The following is a 20,263-nucleotide window of genomic DNA, read 5'->3' as shown; positions in this document are numbered from 1 at the left end:
AGCCACGGATTAGGCCTCTGTTAGAATAACTAAGTGCCAGTTGCTAAATGCAAAGAATTTTTGTTACTCACCTCTGCCACTGGGATCCCTTCAGGCGGTCGACACTGGAGCAAAACTTCCTGTTCCAAGGATACTTCCTTCCCCAGGGGTTCCTGCTCAAATGTCTTGCGTAGATCTGGAAAGCGGAGGTAATGAAATACATGACAAAACTAATCTACAATTATTCACCTATAGAAAGTGCAATAAACTTCTTCCAGTTTTTTATTTCATGTGTCTTTTTTTAAACCACATGTTGTTAATACTGTACTGCCACCTGGGTGATTATATTCTGTGTGGTGGAAATTATGAAATTCAGAGGTTATTCCCTGTTCCTACTTTAATCTTCACTGGAATGCTTTGAAGGTCACATTAGCAATTAGTGAAATTCTTTCCTTGCATTTCCTTATGATGATGATGTTCACATTTTTAATCAAAAGAACCCCATTGTCATGATTTTTATACATACAGAGTCCTTATGTACATAAATATTTTCCTCTCTCTTCACAATGAATAATATCAGAGTTGTAATAACTTTGAGATCTTTGGATCAATAGCTCAAAAGCAAGTTTAAAATCAGAATGCTGGAGTCTTAAAATAATAAATATAACCTCTTGACGTATCTCAAACATAAGGCAGGGGAAAGAGGAACTGTTCAAATGAGTCTGGACATCTCTCACTGTATAATAATGTGGCCATTTCTTCAATAAGAAAATTAAATAGTCATTTCTGCCCAAATATACCAAGTACCTAGTTATGTATTTATATAGTTGTAGTTGCCATAGCAATATGGAGGCTTTTAAAAATTATTGTAGATGGTCACAAAAATGTTAGAAACTAGCTTGTCATTTTAAATACCAACGTTAAAAAAATAAACGATTCAGCCATAGAGCTTTGAAGCAGCACACCAAAATTTTTATTTCATACTTGTATAATTCAGCTCCTTTCAATAAAAAGTTATTGGAATTTTATCCACTTCATTTTAATAAAAATTTAATGTCTCTGTCCTTTTAACTCATATCCCTGATAAAAACTTAAGAACCTAAAAGCACCGTTTTAGCCTGATGAACTAATAAGTAAAAATACCAAAGCTCTAGAGTATATACCTCTGTCTTTCATGGAGCTATCAGAAAGCACCACCTGGAAAATGCACTAAGAAAAAAATCTATTGTTACATACTTGTCATTTTGTTGAATTTCTTGGCAAAAGAAAACCTTCAAGAGCTTAGGGATTGTGAGAAAATTATGAATGTGTGTGGGGCTGAGGTACGACAAGAGACTGTCCAAATAGTGACAGAATTTCTGTCAGAAGGACTCTTCTCATTGAATTGTCAAAAAATTGAGTATATTGTAGAAGTGAGCATTGAAAATCCACAGTTATTAAAATGGTAAGTTATCTAAATCATGTCCTTAATTTACATATAAGGAACATGTTTATCAAATTACTCAAAGCCTCACAGCAAAAATAATGGGTGCAGCATTAGAACCTGGTGGCCCCTGATTTGATGCTTATTTTGCCATCCCACACATCCTTTTAGCATCTCTTTTGGTTAAGCCATGTCCTTCCAACAGAAACATTAAAAATACTCCCATTCTTTCTCTTCTGATATTGTAGCTTCTCTCTTTTCAATCTGCATTAAGATAAAAATTTTGGTAAAATACTAACTACTAATAAAAGTAAGAGCAGAAACGAATACATTTTTTGGGATAAAAGGTTCCTGACAGAGTATATCTACTTTTTGAAATATAATTCTGAAAACATCCATCTTCTGTGGGGTAGAGTGAAGACATCATGACTGGAGTTAGTTCTCAAATAATATTTTGACCCCCTTCTGGTAAAATTTATTAGCATATCACAAAATGAAGGCTGAGAATGAGAAAAAGTGAGGCACATATGTATCTAAATAGTCAAAACAAATTCCTTTAATATTTATTAATTATCTACTTAAGGTAAACACTCTACTAGGTACTTAGGATGAAGATGTGAAAGATACAGAATCAAGACAAGAAAGGTAAGTTGAGATCTATTTATGAAAAGCCTTTCTGCCATGTGAAGGAATGGCAAACCCTGAAAGTTTTCTAAGCAAAGGAAGGAGACCAGATGTCATATTGCCCTCAGTGTGACAGATGGATTGAGACAGAAAGGAGTTTGGGAACCATCTGAGTAGACCACGGGATGATCGGATCCTCTCAGAGTGGACAGAAAGAGGAGAAAGCAAATTCTAGAAATAAAGAGATCACACATTCGAAAGAAGACCTAGGTGTTTGAAAAGTGCCATGAGGCAAAGATAATACTATATTTTTAGCTATTGCAATTGTTAAGTTGGTACCATTATTAGGTACTAGTCATGAATTGAGCAGAAAAGTGAGGAGAAAAAGCAAATTAATTTTGTTCCATATTCAGTTTGGTGTGTCTGTGGGATATGCAATTGGAAAAGTCCAGTACATCCGGGTCATGATTTCTCAACCTCAGCACTGTTGATGTTTGGCCCTGAGTAATTCTCTGTGCACAGTGCTTAGCAGCATCCCTGGAATCCACCCAGGATAAGCCAGTAACACCTCTCCCAGCCGTGACAAAATAAATTGCTCCAGAAAATACTATGTCTTCCGAGAGGGAAAAACACAACACCACACCCAAAGTGAGAATCACTGGATGTAGAGCTTGGAAAAGAAGCCGGGGTAGAAGATTTGTGCTTCGTTGCCTAGGGGATAGCTGAAGTACTGGAGACAGATGACATCACAGGGAAAAGACTGGAGCATTAAAACACACACACACACACACACACACACACACACACAACCCCAAAACAACAGAACCCCAACATTCAAGAGCTGCCAGTAAAAATGACATGGTGTGAACCAGGAAGCAGGTGAAAGAAGTAAAGACAAGTATCAGAGGAACCAAGAGAAGAAGAAAGTTTTAAGAAGATGGGAGGTCAACAGGACAAATATAGCAAAGACTCAAAGGGGAGAAGTCATTGGTTTGGGAAATTTAGGAGTGACCGGAGGAGACTCCAAGCCGTGTTGAGGGGTGGACAGGAAGCGGGAAAACGGCCATCATGAGAAGCTACTGCTCTGTTGTAAAGTTTTATGGTGACAAAAGTCAGCAGCACCATTAATGGAGGATGGATTTGAATGACGATTGTTATAATTTTTCTGAAAATATAGTGTGGTTTTTGGCACAGTTTTTACATTCCTGCCCTGTGAAGGCACACCTTAGGAGGATCCTTGCTTCCTAATTGAGAATAATGACCATATGACAAAGGTATGTACTGCCAGAGACAGTTTTAACTGAACTATCGTGGAATACCATATAATTATTTTGTTTTAATGGTTTGACTTCAAACTCACTATAAATATCATCTCATTTCTAAAATGATCTCACATTTAACCCTCCACAAAGCAATCCTTCTTCCAGAAAAAAATCCTTTTAATTCCTGCCATAAAACTTCCTTCCTAGCTTTCAGGTAGAATAATGAGCTTAGAAAATACTGTGGTGCCCAGCACAGCAGCTGCTCCTTTCAGTATGCCGCCACACAGCTCTGCAAGCAGAGGAGGGGTAACGTTTTGAGCATATCCTCTATCGCGGGGAGATGTGATAGAAGGCAGGCCGATACCTTGCAGGCAGAGAGAACTCACGGGTGACGAATGAATAAGCATGAAAAACGGACACTTGTCAGCCAGGCATTAGATGTAAAACAGAATGGTTCAGAACAATGTGGGCACTCCTGTCAGGGAAAAAGATGAATTTCAACCCTTGGAAGACCTTTATGATTCTAAATTTCTGTTTTCTTTCCATTAGTTCTAGGGCTGCTACCAAAATAAGTATAAAGGCCTTTCATTATAACCTAGATTACTTTTGCAAAGTCAACCTGCCTACCTCTGACTTAGTCATTGATTCCACCAATTAAAAGAAAAATCAGCTTTGTCATATGCATGCGTTCAGAGAGCTGTTTGCTTAGGAACATGAATATTGGCTTACTAAATCCATAAAGAGAAATCCAATTAGCAGATGTAGAATTAGGCCTGAAACGATATGGATTTCTATTTACCATTTACACAGTAATCAAAGAAAGGCTTTTAGAATACAAACACATGTGTGGGTGCAAACAATGTCTCATTTTCTATTAGAGAATTCTGATGCATTCAATGATTTTTTTTGCACAATAATAATACTGCAGTTACAAATTATTTATGATGTGGAATACCTTAAGCCATGGCATTCTCCGAATATGAACTCTGCTTTTAGACAATGTGGTAATTACAAAGGGAGGTTAACCAGAAGTTCAAAGACTTTGTGGCCTTCACCTTCCCCATTGGTAAAATGAAAGGGAATGACTGGATACTTTTGCAGGTCTCCTTTGTCATAAGAGCTTATGACTAACTAGACTAGTGATGGCGAACCTATGACACGTGTGTCAGAGGTGACACACAAACTCATTTTTTTGGTTGATTTTTCTTTGTTAAATGGCATTTAAGTATATAAAATAAATATCAAAAATATAAATCTTTGTTTTACTATGGTTGCAAATATAAAAAAAAATTCTATATGTGACATGGCACCAGAGTTAAGTTAGGGCTTTTCATAATGCTGACATGCCGAGCTCAAAAAGTTTGCCATCACTGAACTAGACTAACATTTTAAATGTGTATTTTAGGGGGAGGAGGGGGAGCTTATCCTTTGTTAAATAAAACACATCTTGGCTATATCTTTAAGGAAATATACCAATTATCAGTGTCCAATAGTAATAACAGAATAAATTATTATTTTTTTCAAATATATTTTTATTGGTTTTTAGAGTGAGAGGAAGGAGAGGGAGATAAAAAGAGAAACATCTTTGTGAGAGTAAAACATCAATCAGCTGCCTCCTGCACGTCCCCTACCAGGGATTGAGCCCATAACCTGGCATGTGTCCTGACCACAAATGGAACAGGCAACCTTTTTGGTGTGTGGGACTATGCCCAACTAACTGAGCCACAATGTCCAGGGCAAGAAATTATTTTGATGTATCTTTGAAGGGAACAGCTAATAATTTTCCTTTTAGGACAAATTTCATGGAATTTTTGGACACTTGGATAGACAGGTACGGGTAAGAGTATGACAATGGGAAAAGAGTGGGATTCAGAAGATTCTGTGTTACAAAAATCAGAAAATTCTTCAGACAAATCCAAGGAAGAATCACAAAAGCAGATGAATATTAAAGGTTGGATGACTATGAATTTTTTGGGATTACTTTGAGAAAACTAATTTTTGTCTCTATGGAGAGATGGGTAAACTAATTTTTTTGTCTCTATGGAGAGATGCAAAACAGCATGCAAGAAAGCCCACCATGTCACTGTGAACATTTATGAAATGGGCCGAAAAATCACATCCCTGTACCGAACCAACATCCCTCAGGCTACTTTGCCTGACACCATGTGAAAGGTGAGTGTACCTACACTAGGAAAGTTGAGGATAGACAGGTCACAGCTAGAGCTTAATGGGTCTTACTACCATCCGAGTTCCCCTGAGCACTGCTGAGTTTGGAAGGAAACTAGAGAAAAAATACCAGCAAAAAGATCTCCCTATGGTGCAGCAGACAGGTTTCTGATGCTATTGTCTTTGAAAAAGATAATAAATGTGTTCTTATTCCAAGTTTTAAAACATTATTTACATTTATTAAAAACTAGAGGCCCGGTGCACAAATTTGTGCACTGGTGGGGTCCCTTGGCCTGGCTGGTAATCAAAGCCTATGAGGGGGGCCAGCCAGCCGGGGGGAGGGGCTGTGGGAGGTTGGCTGTGGGAGCACACTGACCACCAAGGAGCAGCTTCCGCATTGACTGTCTGTCCCCTGGTGGTCAGTGTGCATCATAGTGACTGGTCAACCAGTCGTTCCAGTTTTTCTGTCCTAACAGTTGCTTAGGCTTTTATATATATTGATGTGTATCCCATCAGCAATGCTACTTCATTATGCTGGACTATTTATTAGAATGAAATATTTTTTTAAAAGACAAAAATCTTGGCGATATGACAGACTAGTACTTTGAACACAAGAATTCTCTGATGAAAATATTTCAACAGATATTTCTAGTGGAAATTAAATCTTAAATTCCACATAATAAGATAAATAAAATATTATATTACTAATGTTGGTTGTTTTTTGTTTTTAAACCTCAGAAGGTTAGGTGAATATTAAGAGCTAGTGAATTTGAAAATGTTTTGGAAGAATATAAAGGACAAAACACATGTAATAAATAATTACAAGTATTTCTATTTTTATTACTCAGAGAGTTCTGACATGAAAGATGATTAATAATAGGAGTAAATTTTCAGTATGTCATGCTCTTACATAATTTGGCCATATAATCCATAAACCATAGTATATAATATTCTTTACTATTTTTATGGAATTTAGGGTTTATTGCTGTGTTTTCCAAATGTGAGTCATGACTCCTTTGAGGGTTATATATCAATTTAGTGTATTAAAAAACCAGCATTAAAATATGAAATTAAATAAAAAGAAGATGTCAAGGTATATAATACACAGTGTTATTATATACATACATGTGTACTAACAGCTACACACACACACACATACACATCTGTGTACATTTGTATGTGTGAAGAGAAGGGTATTATTTAGTAGATCATGATACAAACAAATTTCATTTTATCGTAGATCACTGTGAAAATGATCTGAAAACAACTGGGAAGCAAAATAACATTGTGGTGGAGAGCAGGATTCAGGTCCTAACTCTACCACTTGATGAGGTGTGTGACCTTGAGCACATTGCTTAACTTCTTCTTACCTTAGTTTATTCCACTGAAAAATGTCTATGACACTAGGGACTATCATATATAATAAGGTCATATAGGAAGAAGCACCTATAAAATTCTATCATCATGCCTCAAATATAATCTGTGTTCAAAAGAGAGTAATTCCCCCATCTCATCTTTTCCCATAGTATTAGTAAATTTTATTATGCTACACAAACATTAGGCATTATCCCTCTTAGACAAAGAGTGAAAGAAAACAATTAGGAGTGTGGGAGGACTAATGATTGAAGGTGACATGTCACAAAGAGAAACCCAGGGACTAACATGCTATGCTTGAAAAAACACAGACAGATCTAGTCCTTAGGTGGGCCCTGGGAATCTATAGTTTTAAACATGTTTTTATTGATTTAAGAGAGAGAGAAAGGGAGAGGAAGAGAGAAAGAGAAATATCAATGTGAGAGAGAAACATTGATTGGCTGATCAGCTGCCTTCCCCAACCAGGCATCAAGCCCGAAACCTGGCCAAGTGGAGTTTAACTGGGGAACCTTCAGTGCACGGGCAACACCCCTCCAACTAAGCCACACTGGCTGAGGCAGACTCTACGATCTTAACTGGTCCCACATATGTGTTTTATGCACAACATTAATACCTGAGAACCACAGATTGGCTGACTGCTTATTTATGGAATACCCACCACATGCATGGCACTGTGCTAGATCCTGCAGGCTGTGGGAGGGAGGAGCTTGGGAGCCTGTGGGAGCCAAGCCGACCTGCTTCTGCACTTGGCTCTTACCACCTGGTTTACTGTACAATGAGTCCCTCTTGGGGTGTCCACAGTGTCAGGAGGACTCCCTTTTGCACCGGATGATGGCTTACATTGCCTAGCACAGGACTTGAAATTTTATTTGTATCTAGAGGCCATAACCGAGAGAATGTTAGGAACAATATTTTTTTCCCCCCAGAAACATGGCACCCACATGGTTTGTCTATTACTTTTCTAAATTTTAATAGAGACATGGGCATAAAACATACCCCTTAACTTTTTCTCCTTGCTGCTCAGTTCTAGCTGTATGTTGCCATGCAGGAATGCAGGCTTAGTGGATCACAAGCAGCATATATGATTGCTAACAAAAGTTAGTAATGTATATTATGTAAAATTCTAAAATTGTTGTCAACTGTTTAAAGTTTATCAAAATACCTATATGAGCCAAAAATTTTAAAAAATATATTTTATTGATTTTTTACAGAGAGGAAGGGAGAGGGATAGAGAGCTAGCAACATCGATCAGCTGCCTCTTGCACAGCCACTACTGTGGATGTGCCTGCAACCAAGGTACATGCCCTTCACTGGAATCAAACCTGGGACCCTTCAGTCCGCAGGCCGACGCTCTATCCACTGAGCCAAACCCGTTAGGACTATGACCCAACATTTTAAGAGGCAAAAAGTTGGTGTGTTATACTGGGCCTGTGGGCTGCCATTTTGAGGTATTGGTCTAGCAAGTTCAGTGCTGAGGGTGTCACAGTGATGTTAATAGCTCTTGTGGCCTCTCTCCCACTTCAGAGATAATCTTCTTGACTTGTCCCCACAGATCCCCTCCTTCTCACTTTCAGACACTTAATCAAGAAAGCCGACCAAGAGATCTCAGTGGCAAAGCCGTTTTTGTGAGTAGGATAGCACACGTACCATATCCTGAATTAGTCTTTTATAATTATTAGTTTATGTCCTTCACCTACTTTCAGAAAGAATGGAAGGCAATACATGTCAGAGGATTAAGCAAGATTTCTTTAAAAAAAAAATGCAAACTATTAGCACCTCAGTCAGGTGAATCAAAAATTTCTTAATGGCTGAAAAGACACTTTGTTATCATTCTTGTAATTCCTGACAACCATATGGAATAAAAATGTCCCCGCATTCTTTTCTGAAGCAATACGTTCATTGCTACAGTTGCCATGTCTGAAAACCGGAAGCTCTTTCATGTACAGAAGTAACCTGTCAAAGGGGATTATAATCTGTGCTCCATTCTTGCTTTTAGAGTGAATGGCTGCCTTCCCTTTCGGCTAGTGTGCCCATAAGTAACCAATCACTATATTCCTCTCTGTGTCTGGACTCAGCCTCAGGGTCCTCAACTGCGCAGGCTCCTGGGAGGCCACAGCTAGCATTCAAGATGTGGTGCATTTGCATCCGCAACCTACAGTTCCTTGTCCAGAGCTTCCTGACGTGGGGTATGTCTGCACGGTTGTGTCTGTTTTTCTATCACGTATTATATCGCTATTGAATTTCACTTCAAAAAGTGAACTAATCCTAGTCAATTGCTTAATTTATACATTCTAGAGTGTTTTGAGGTCAAATATATCTTGGTGCTTAGTGCATTATACATCCTGAATAAATGCCAAATTCAATTCAATTTCCAAAGTAATCTCCCATCCCCTTTACTGAAGGTCTGATGAAAACAAATTCTCTTATGGTGCGATACAACCAGGACCCTAAGAAGTTAGCTCGCTTGTTCTAGATCACAAGCTTTTTGGAAGCGGCTGGCCCCATGATATGGGTCTGCTGAAGGAAGAGTGTTGTTTACTGGCTTTATTTCTTGTAGAAATGACCACTTTAGACAACTAATATTTATTTTCTCACAGCTTGAGGCCAGCGACCTGAAGTCAGTTTCACTAGGCCCATGGTCGGCAAACTGCGGCTCGAGAGCCACATGCGGCTCTTTGGCCCCTTGAGTGTGGCTCTTCCTAAGCCTTAGGAGTACCCTAATTAAGTTAATAACAATGTACCTACCTATATAGTTTAAGTTTAAAAAATTTGGCTCTCAAAAGAAATTTCAATCGTTGTCCTGTTGATATTTGGCTCTGTTGACTAGTGAGTTTGCCGGCCACTGCACTAGGCCGTAATCAATGGGTCAGCAAGACGGTGCTCACTCCAGAGGCTCTCAGAGAGAATCCATCCATGCCTTGCCTCTTCCAGATTCTGGTGGCTGTCAGCCTTCCTTGGATTATGGCTGCATCCCTCCAGTCTCTGCCTCGTGGTCACATGGCCTCCTCTTCTCTCTGCCTCAGGTGGCCCTCTGCCTTTCTCTTATAAGGACACTTGTAATGGCATTTAAGGCCCACCTGGATAACCCACGATAACCTCCCCATCTCAAGATCATTAATTTAAGCACATCTGCAAAGACCCCTTTTCCATGGCAAGTAAGATTTACAGGATCAGGGTTTACCTAGTAGGACCATTATCCAGCCTACCACAGGGGTTCAGAGTGTGGAGCCTGGGTCCATGTGCCTGACTTTAATCCTGGTTCTGTACTTAATAAGGTTCATGTGCTTTGGTTTTCTCATCCTAAAATGAAGGCAGTCCCAGTACGTATAGGGTTATTGGGAAGGTTAAATAAGGTGATACACGTAAACACACTTACGTCGGTGGTGTCACATAAAAGCCCTCTATAAATGTCCTCATTCAGATTACCACTCCATCCGTGTAGCTGTCAAACTTTCAGAGTTCATGGTTGTATTGATACTGAAATAAATTAATTACTTTATTTACTCATTTATTTCTACCAAGAGGCCACACTCTATGTGTCAGAATTAAGCCTCTTGCGTCCCAAATTTGGCTGGTCTTGACAAAACGACCCCAGGTTTCGGGAAATTCTGTGCTTAGAGAGATTCATGTGGCGTTATCTGCTGCTGGCCATCCATACTCTGTGACTCGGGCCTGACCTTGCATTAAGCAAGTACAGCTGCTTTACAATGATTCTCATTTTCCTACTTTCAAATTCTTTTTCAATTAATCCTTCTTCATGCTTAATGAATAGAGGTGCTAAATACATTTTTAACTTTTAAAAAAAATTGCTTTAATGTGCTTTCAAAGTACTCCTCTAGTGAATAAAATAATTCTATGGTCACATATAGTAATAATACTTGTGTCATTAAAGGGGAAAATGTGCTTTTCTTTCAATAATGGTAAAAGGGGCTAATTATGTTGTCATAGTGGAGTACAACTTATGCTTAAATCACCAGATCTGGCTGCTAACAGGACATAACTGCTGTGAACAGACCATCACAGCACATATTGTGAGAACTAGATTAGTCTTCTGCGCTTTGGGCACTTATTAAAAGTGAAAAATGCCTGAGTGTAGGCCATTATAACCTTAAAAAGTTTGTCCTAGTCTTGTTTTTCAGGAATTGTGTATCTTACCTTTGCTGGATTTCTTTTTAAATCATGAAATTATTTATTTATTTATTTTTAAAATATATTTCTATTGATTTCAGAGAGGAAGGGAGAGGGAGAGAGAGTAGGAACTTCAATGATTAGAGAGAATAATCTATCAGCTGCCTCCTGCACGCCCGACATTGGGAATCGATCCTCAAACCCAGGCATGTGCCCTGTTTGGGAATTGAACTGTAACCTCCTGGTTCGTAGGTCTACACTCAACCACTGAGCCACACCAGCTGGGTCAATCATGAAAATGTTTGTATTCAGAAAGTCTATAATTTTTAAATGTAAGGAATACAGTATGTAAAAAACAGATGAAATTTTTTTTCACTTGCTGTTTCTTCTAGAATATTGGGAAATATAAAATAAAGCAGACGAAAGCCAACCAACCAACCAACCAACCAACAAAAATAAAGTACATGAAGTTTCCTCTATGGTTAGATAGAAAAGTCAAGACTTGTCACGTTTCTGAAAATCTGCACAATGAACTGGACTGCAAAGAGAAAAGTTTGCTTAAAACTCAGATTTACCATTTACCAAACAAGTGACTTAGGCAAGCTACATGCTTCCATGCCTGTTTTATTATTTGCAGAATAAGGATTATACCCGGATCTCTCTCATAGGATTATTGGGGGCATCGAGACTGTTAACAGGCACGCAGTGGTTCTAAACCTTCCTAATGCCGCGACCCTTTAATACAGTTCCTCATGTTGTGGTGACCCCCAATTTCATCGCTACACATTGAACATAATTAAAGCATAGTGATTAATCACAAAAACAATATGTAATTATATATGTATTTTCCTGTGGTCTTAGGTGACTCCTCTGAAAGGGTCGTTTGACCCCCAATGGGGTCGCGACCCACAGGTTGAGAACCGCTGCACAAGGGGCTTTACAACAGAATTGGGCACCATAAATGTTGGCTACTTGGGAATTTTTAAAAGTTTAATGAAGAGGAAACACTTTGATTGGTTTCTGTTATTTTATAACCTCATCTTACCTTTGAAAAAGCTGTTTTTGATGACTCTTAGGAAGTTATCACCAAAATTTTCATAATACCATAATTCATACCTAACGACAGAGGTTAGAGTGATCCTTAAGCAAATAAGCCGAAGATTATCATGGTGAAAGGTTAAGTTGTGCTGAGAAATGGCTACTTCTTACTGCACTGAGGTCATTTCAACAGAGAAATCTCAAGTGAACACAGTCCCTGCAGAAGGGAAGGGCCATTTCAGCCATTCTTCTTTATTTCTTGGCTTTGGGGCATTTATAGGATATATTTGTATTCACAGAGTTCTGCTAAAGTTTTTTTCAAATAAGTATTTTAGAGCTAGAACTCCAAATGACATCCATTACAGAGAAGAGGAAGAGAAAAAACACATACGAAGCCATTCTTTTATAATTCACACTGCATCTTTCATTTCAGAAAAAAATGATTATATGTCATCACAACATTTTTTAAGGCATGTCTTAAGGATAAATAATAAGAAACATGCCAACTTTATGGATGAGTACCTGACATATCAAAAAGGTAGGACTCTTTTTTTCAGAGTACAAAAAGAGAATGCAATGATTGCAGGCAAGCTTTTTTTTTTTTTTTTTTTTTTTTGCAAATAAGCATTTTAGTCATAAACTTCCCTTTTCACCTAGCATAAAACATTGCTTTAATGTCACATTTTAGTCTGGTGGGTTACCAGCTCTTCCTATAACAAATAAATAAATGATTTCCCCCAAAATATAACTTATGAGACAGTTTTCAATCAATTGGATGTCTAGCTCTCAAAATAAATATGGGCTATAAATGTCTATAGATTTGTGGGCTTCTACAAATCTTGGGACCTTCTATCCATATATAAAAGCAAATATGTTTGGAAAAATATAGACTCATACTATTATAGCATTTAATCTTGAAATAGAAACAACATGATTAAATACTACTTAATATAATAGCTGAGATTTATATAACACAAGAAGAAATTAATTGTTAAAACTTTCTCTTATCTAAAAAGTCTAAATTCTACTATTAATCTCCTCTATTTCAAGATCTGGCCTCTGTAGTTTATAATGGGCTTATTAGGGGCTTAAATGGTTATACAAAGAATCAAACAACACTTTAATAAATAGGTGATTTATTCCAATGTGTTGGCAAGCCTGCTAAGCTCTATCAAGATAGTCGGCATTAAACATCTAGATACTTGCATAGTATAATATAAATCTTTCAGAATACCTAGTTAAAGAAATACATTATTTGGCTAAATTCCATAATTAATTAATTTTGTTTTTTGCTAGGTAGAGTAGATAGGAAATGGAAAAAATGACATAAAAGGCCATGAATAATGAGTTCTGTATAAAAAAGTCAACACAATAATTCACAAGATTATGTATATATTTAATTTGAGATACTATTACCACTACTATAGAAATATCAATTCATTCATTCCTTTAAGATATTTATTAAATTCCCACAGTGTGCCCAGCATCGTTGTAGGCATTTTGAATTCATCAGTGAAAAAAACAAACAAAAATCTTTGTCCATAGGGATCTTACTCTCTAAGGGGTGGGAATGATAGACCAAAAAGCATAAACATAATAAGTAAATATGTAAGAGTTTAGAAGTTAATAAGTACTACGGAGAAAATGAATAAGCACAGAAGTGTAATGAGGGTTTGAAGTGTGTGTGTGGGGGGGGGGGGGGGAGAAGGGGCGGGGAGCACAGAGGCAATCACTTCAGGCTATCTGATGTCTTAATTCCTTGGGTAATAAGTGCATAAAATTCCTTGGGCAATACAAAGAACAAATGATTAGCATTCAATAGTATCATCACTTTGCCCTATCATATGTTTTCAATTTAATTTCAGTTGTATACGTCTTCATTTACTTAGCACCATCTACATGGAAGGAACTATGTTTAGGTATTGGGGTTGTTAACCTTTAACAAATAGACACCCAGATATTTCTGCAGCAAAATAGCTTTTTTGAGAACAAACACTTGCAATTCAGGATATGCAGTCTAATGGCCAATTCAGAGAAACAAAGGAGAGGTATGCTCTATTACAGACTCGGGAGGGTCTATTGTAGATAAAGAGTCCATTGGAGGATGCCAGAAGCCGGTCCATCCTTGCTGCTTGTCACAGTCGCTGCAGGAAAGAAGCATCTGCACAGCATATGTTTCAAGGGACCTGGCGTATATAGCATACTGTTCTTAATATGTTTGCTCCCCTTAGCACTGTGTGTTTTAACCAAGGTCACCTCTCCGAGAAAGGTTGTTTCCCCAGGTAGGAATTTTTCCCTGAAGTCAGGGAGGGGATGCCTCTCCTAGAAAGGTTGTTTCCCCAGGTAGGAATTTTTCCCTGAAGTCAGGGAGGGGATGAAACTCCTTAACTAAGTGCCAGGCCGGTAGTTAATCACTACAAACAATCATGCTTAAGCTACATAATCTTTACTCCCTGGAATGGAGATAAGAAACGCCCTAACCTTTGTAATAGAAATTGACAGGATTAAAATCAACTGGGATAAATACGGACGTAACAAGACAATAAACAGCAGAACCTCTCTGGAGATCCAGACCAGAACTTGGCTGGAGATCCTGGCTGGAGATCCTGGCTAGGCTGCTGATCAACTGAACACTGTCTCTGTGTCCTTCCTTCTTCGCAGACTCCGTCCACACCTTTGGGGACCCCTGGACCCGCTGGGGCTGGACCCCGGCAGGAGGAAATGGAAAGTTTGAAGTATAGTGACTTTTCATTGGCTGAGTTATATCATTCTCCCATTGGCTGAACTGTTATGGGCAAAGAGGAATTTTCTTCCTCCTGCTGAGATGGTAAAGTAGTATCACTTCTTATCCAACATTCAAGGCAGGTTGCCGGGGTTCTTGTCCCAGCATCAAGAAGGGTTCAGGAATCTGGAGAAGACTGTGTGTAGATTTTAAATAAGAGTCCAGAGATGAAGTATAATTTTGAAAGGCATTTGGGGGTCAGAGGAGCTTAGCTAAAGGAGCTAAGACCCAAGAACTAAATTCTCAGGTCTCCTCGTTTTAGGACCAGATGCTTTTTATTAACACAATTTGTCCTGAGGCAAGGCAGAGATATACACTTCAAAGGGTCAGGGTTTCCTACAGAGTCCATTGTCAGAATGGTGGAATTAGCCTACGGCTGTTCAGGTGTTTGACCAGTAGGAGGCAATAACATGTAGATTAAGATGCCTTTTAGCTGTCTGGCAGCCAAGCAATAATCCCTTTTCAGGTTTGGGGAAATGCCTTCAGCCATTCCCAGATGCAGCCCTGCTGTCCTGCTGGAATTGGTCTCTGGCAGCAAGTCACTTCCTGTTGGGGTCAGTTGGGTGCCCATACCTGAGAGTTTTCTCTTCCTGCCTCCTGAATGCATTTTAAATGAGGTTTCTGTTTCTTAATTTTCACAGGGATATAATGTAGAAAATAAAGTGCCTGTCCTTGTGAAGCTTATATTACAGTGATTCACACAGTCAACATAAAAAGGAAAAAAAATAATGATTAAGAGAAATTTTCTCAAGGGAAAAAAAAAAAAGCAGGCTTGGGGTTAGGAGAATGACAGAGCTGAGGTCAGTAGATTTTAGGTAAATTGGTCAAGGTCTACACCTCTGTAGAGGTGATCCCAACCCCCTCCCCTCAGAGATCTGTCATCTATTCCAAGCTCCAAGCCTCAGGAAAGATTGTTAATCTCTGTTGGTTCTCAATTTACTCATCTGTAGCATGATGATGATAATCTATCACATAGAGTTGTCCCAAGGATGGAATGAGATAATCCATGTAAATGTTGGTCAAAGGTTACAAACTTTCAATTATATGATGAGTAAATTCTGGCAATGTAATATACAGCATGGTGACTATAGTTAATAATACCATATTGTATACTTGAAATGTTCTAAGACAGTAGATCTTAAGTATTCTCACCATAAAAGAAAAAGGTGCCTGAGGTGAAAAAAATAAAGTTATTTGGAACAGCGCCTCCATAATGATCATCATTCTAGAATTCATCTGCCCAGTACCAAGTGCACGTGCCTCTTGAGCAATTGACCTGTGGCTACGTTTAAAATTGAGAAGTACTGTTGGTGTAAGCACACCAGATCTCAAGGATTGGTATGGGAAAAATGTGTTTATTACTTGTTTATATCAGTTAAATAACTAAATAATATATTTTCAAAATTAATTTTGCCTCATTATTATTTTTTATTTTAATTTTAACTTTTTTTGGTTAATCCTCACCTGAGGATATTTTTCCATTAATCTTTAGAGGGGAAGGAAGGGGGAGAGGCAGAGGGAGAAACATTGATGTGAGAGAGACACATCAACCTGCATGTGCCCTGACCAGGGCCAGGAATCAAGCCTGTAACCATGATATCCAACCAGGGACCCTGCAGTCTGCAGGCTGATGCTCTATCCACTGAGAAAAACTGGTTAGGGCTAATTATTATTACTTTTTTAATCTTTATTGTTGAAAGTATTATGTATGTCACCATACCTTACTTTTCTCTGCTCATGCAGGAGTCTCCTCTCATTCAGTCTCTTCCAGCCACTATGGCCAATGTGGTTTTCTTGGCACTGGCCTGCCTTCTGCCTAAGGATATCCATCCATACTTTTCCAACTTGCTGTTCCCTCTGGCAGACTCCCTCCCTCTCCTCTTTTGGGTTCCTTCAATTGCCACCTTCTTCCTGAGGCCTTCCTTGAACACCACCCCGCAGCACTGCTTAGTACCATTTCTTGCTTTGTTCATAGAACTTACCACTTGTTTGTACCTGATTATTATTGATTAGATTTTCCCCCTCCTCACCAGAACACAAGCTCCATGAGGGCAGGGATCATCACTTTTTTTTTTTTTGGGGGGGCGGGGTGGTGGGGTGGTTCATACCACATCAAATACCTACAATTGGTCCAAGAACAGACAACATGTTTGCTAAATATTTGTTAAATAATTGACTTTTTACAAATAATGAAGGAAGTAAGAGAAGGGTGATATCCTTCAGTATGATCAATTGCTGGAAAGCATAGAAATCAAAGTATTTCTAATGTAGCATGCTTAATACGAAGAAGTTCTTTGTGGTCAGAGTTGAAAACATAGGCTGGATATATAAACCATGACATATGGTGTTATGGGCTGCGTTGTGTCTCCCAAAATTTGTGTGTTGAAGTCCTAATCCCCAGTACCTCAGAATATGACTTTATTTGGAGAAAGGCCTTACAAGAGGTAATTAAGTTAAAATGAGACCTTAGGGTAGCCCTAATTCAAAATGACTAATAGATTTTTTACTGTTTTTATTATTGATTTTTAGAGAGAGAGGAAGGGAGAGAGAAACATTGATGAGAAAGGAAATGTCATTGATTAGCTGCCTCCTGCACGCTCCCACTGGGGATGGAGCCAGAAACCCAGGCATGTGGCCTTACCAGGAATCGAAGTGTGACCTCTTGGTTCTTGGGTTCATGCTCGACCACTGAGCAATACCAGCCGGGTGAAATGACTAATAATCATATTAAGAAGAGAATTCTGGACCTGGACTTTTACAGAGGAAAGAGGACTATCTACAAGCTGAGGACAGAGGCTTCACAAGAAATCATTACTGTTGGCATCTTGAGCTCAGACTTCTAGCTTCCAGAACAGTGAGAAAAGACTTGTCTGTTGTTTAATCCACACTGTGGTGCAGCTCTTCTCAACCTGGGGGTCGCGACCCCTTTGGGGGTCGAACGACCCTTTCACAAGGGTCACCTAAGACCATCGGAAAACACATATATAATTACATGTTGTTTTTGTGATTAATCACTAGGCTTTAATTATGTTCAATTTGTAACAATGAAAATACATCCCTGCACATCAGATATTTACATTATGATTCATAACAGTAGCAAAATTACAGTTATGAAGTATCAACGAAAATAATTTTATGGTTGGGGGTCACCACAACATGAGGAACTGTATTAAAGGGTCTCGGCATTAGGAAGGTTGAGAACCACTGCTGTGGTGTTTTGTTTTGGCAGCTCTAAAACGCTAACATAATGATATATGCCATTGTAAGGAATTTAAATTCCCAGGAGCCCCTGTAAATTTTAAGCAGGGAGAGATGCGATGAGGCCTGAGTCTTAGGAAGATTGCCTGTGCGGTAATATGGAAGAAGGTTGGAGGAGGGCAAAGGCTCGAGGCCCCAACACTAACTGGGACGTATTTACAATGGTTGTGGTCTACCTCATGGTGAAAGGAAGGAAGAGGCAAGTAGGGAATTGGGGAAGGACAGCCCGAGCCAGGACTGTTGGAAAATTAGTGACACCGTACAGAAAAGTGATACTGACATCTGCCACAAAAAGGGATTTAGAAACATGCAGACCCGCAAAGGGGTTCGGAGGATAAAACTTGCATGGATTGTAAGTTTTGGTTTCATACTTGAGAAAATGGAACCTTAAAACAGATTATAGCAGCATTCATGCTGCTCAGGATGTGAACAGTATTCATTGAAAAAAGGAGTCTGCAGAAAGAGCTGCAGGCTATATCTCCTTTTGGGGATAATAATACCATACTAGTACATCAACTTAGCATATGAAACATCAGCATATTAAAGAATCTGGGAAGTTCTGCAATGAAGAAACTTCTATAACTTTGGCCAAAAAGAAGGGGGTATTTTCAACACTGATTTGATTATACAACGCTTTTTGTGAGGCACTGCTGAACCTCTCCCTGAACATGAGTACTCTAGAAATTAACACAGCGTGGAGAATAGTGGTAATTTTGATGCAGTAGAATGTTTCCAAAATAAACAGAGAAGCTTTGTCTGGGTAATCTTTGTTCCCAAGAGCAAATCTAGTCAGCATTGTCTTAAATTGGCAGCATAAGCTCATTAAAGGAATATAGTTGGTTTTCCCATAACCTAATTATTACCAGATTTTCAAAATATCAGAATCTTTTGGAAGCAGCATTATTTTTTTTTCATGTTCCAGAAGGAAAACTACTCAGTGCCTTGAAACAAACAAACAAACAAACAAACAAACAAATAGTAATATTCTGCTGACTTAAGGGAAAAGTGCTCAAATGCAGAAATCTGAGAGCCATTTTTGACCTTTTTTTTTTTTTTTTAATGCAAGAGCAGCCACACTCTAAATTTTCCCATATCCCACCGGCCCCCCACACCCACAGGGTCTGTGCACAATGACTCACATGCGATGCGCACGTAGGCCTTCCGGCTCTTGGTGGTGCCCGCTGAGCTCCAGGCCACACACTGGCACCAGTAATCATCAGGCCCGAAGAGTTCTTCCACTTGTTGGCGCGAAATCTCAATGCTCACTTCCCGGACAATGAGACCTAATCAGAGAAAGAAGAATTAAGTCTGGAGAAGATTTGTGCTAAAGAAATACAAAACATCATACCATACTTTTTCCCACTCTGTGATCCTTCTTGATGCCATAGATCAACATCCCAGATATTGCCTCTCATCTCCTCTGATTTTCCTCTGGCTCCAGTCACTTGACTCACAACTTTTTCATTCTCTTATTTGCTTTTTCAAATCTTCTGGATTCATCAGAAGATGAAAGTGAAGATCTATTATTCCACAAAATTACACTTTCCCTCATATGGCCTAATAGTCATCCTCTACCAAGTTATCTCCTCCTGTATATTTAAATGTGAACTTGAATTTCACAGCTTCTAAGGATTCTATCTCAATTACATAGGCTGTGGGTAAGAGACCCACATGCTGTACAGAGAATTACAGATCTAAATCTTCTTAAGAAGATTTAGTTCACATGAAATGAGAGAGAACCACCTAAAACTATAATCATAAGTGCATAAGTTAGAAATATGTATACCTACATATCAGGTTTTATCATATCAGCAAGTAATTTATAAATATGTGGTGATTATTTAACAATTAAATTATGTTAGCAGATGTGTTTCAGTTATTAGGTACACGTTTTCTGGAAAGATATAGTAGCCCCAGGTAACAAACCTCTACTATTCTATCCAAAGATTGTATGACTTTAAGGTTTTCAGGCATAATATTTTAATAGCACAAATGTTTCTCTATAATTGTGATGTAACCAAAATCCTGTTAAAGATAAAGTGGTCTCCAGCTAAAATGCTCAAATACTTAGAATTTGTTTCACAGAATTACGTAATCCTAAATAACATAAATTTAACTGAGAATCTGGGATTATCATTTTAGGGGTGTTTATCTTGAGGATTCAAAGCCTATTTCAGAGATTCATTCTGCAGTTTGCATCTTTTCACTGAGCAACAACAGAGATCTACA

The 20,263-nt window shown here is 38.5% G+C and overlaps 1 protein-coding gene across 2 annotated transcripts in view; it reads right to left on the bottom strand.

Annotated features, from left to right (window-relative positions):
- Positions 1-20,263, bottom strand: part of UNC5C (unc-5 netrin receptor C) — a 372,030-nt gene that overhangs the window by 102,983 nt on the left and 248,784 nt on the right. For both annotated transcript variants that reach the window (XM_081109270.1, XM_081109271.1), the window contains exons 3-4: positions 19,174-19,317; positions 72-175 (exon numbers count right to left, since the gene is read on the bottom strand). In XM_081109270.1, coding sequence (XP_080965396.1) covers positions 72-175; positions 19,174-19,317 — 248 coding nt within the window. The remainder of the gene's footprint in view (positions 1-71; positions 176-19,173; positions 19,318-20,263) is intronic.

This window comes from Myotis nattereri (assembly GCF_964212035.1).
Source record: "Myotis nattereri genome assembly, chromosome: 1".
Lineage (NCBI taxonomy): Eukaryota > Metazoa > Chordata > Mammalia > Chiroptera > Vespertilionidae > Myotis > Myotis nattereri.
Note: the sequence above shows the minus strand (reverse complement) of the source record. Positions and strands in the feature narration are given on the sequence as shown.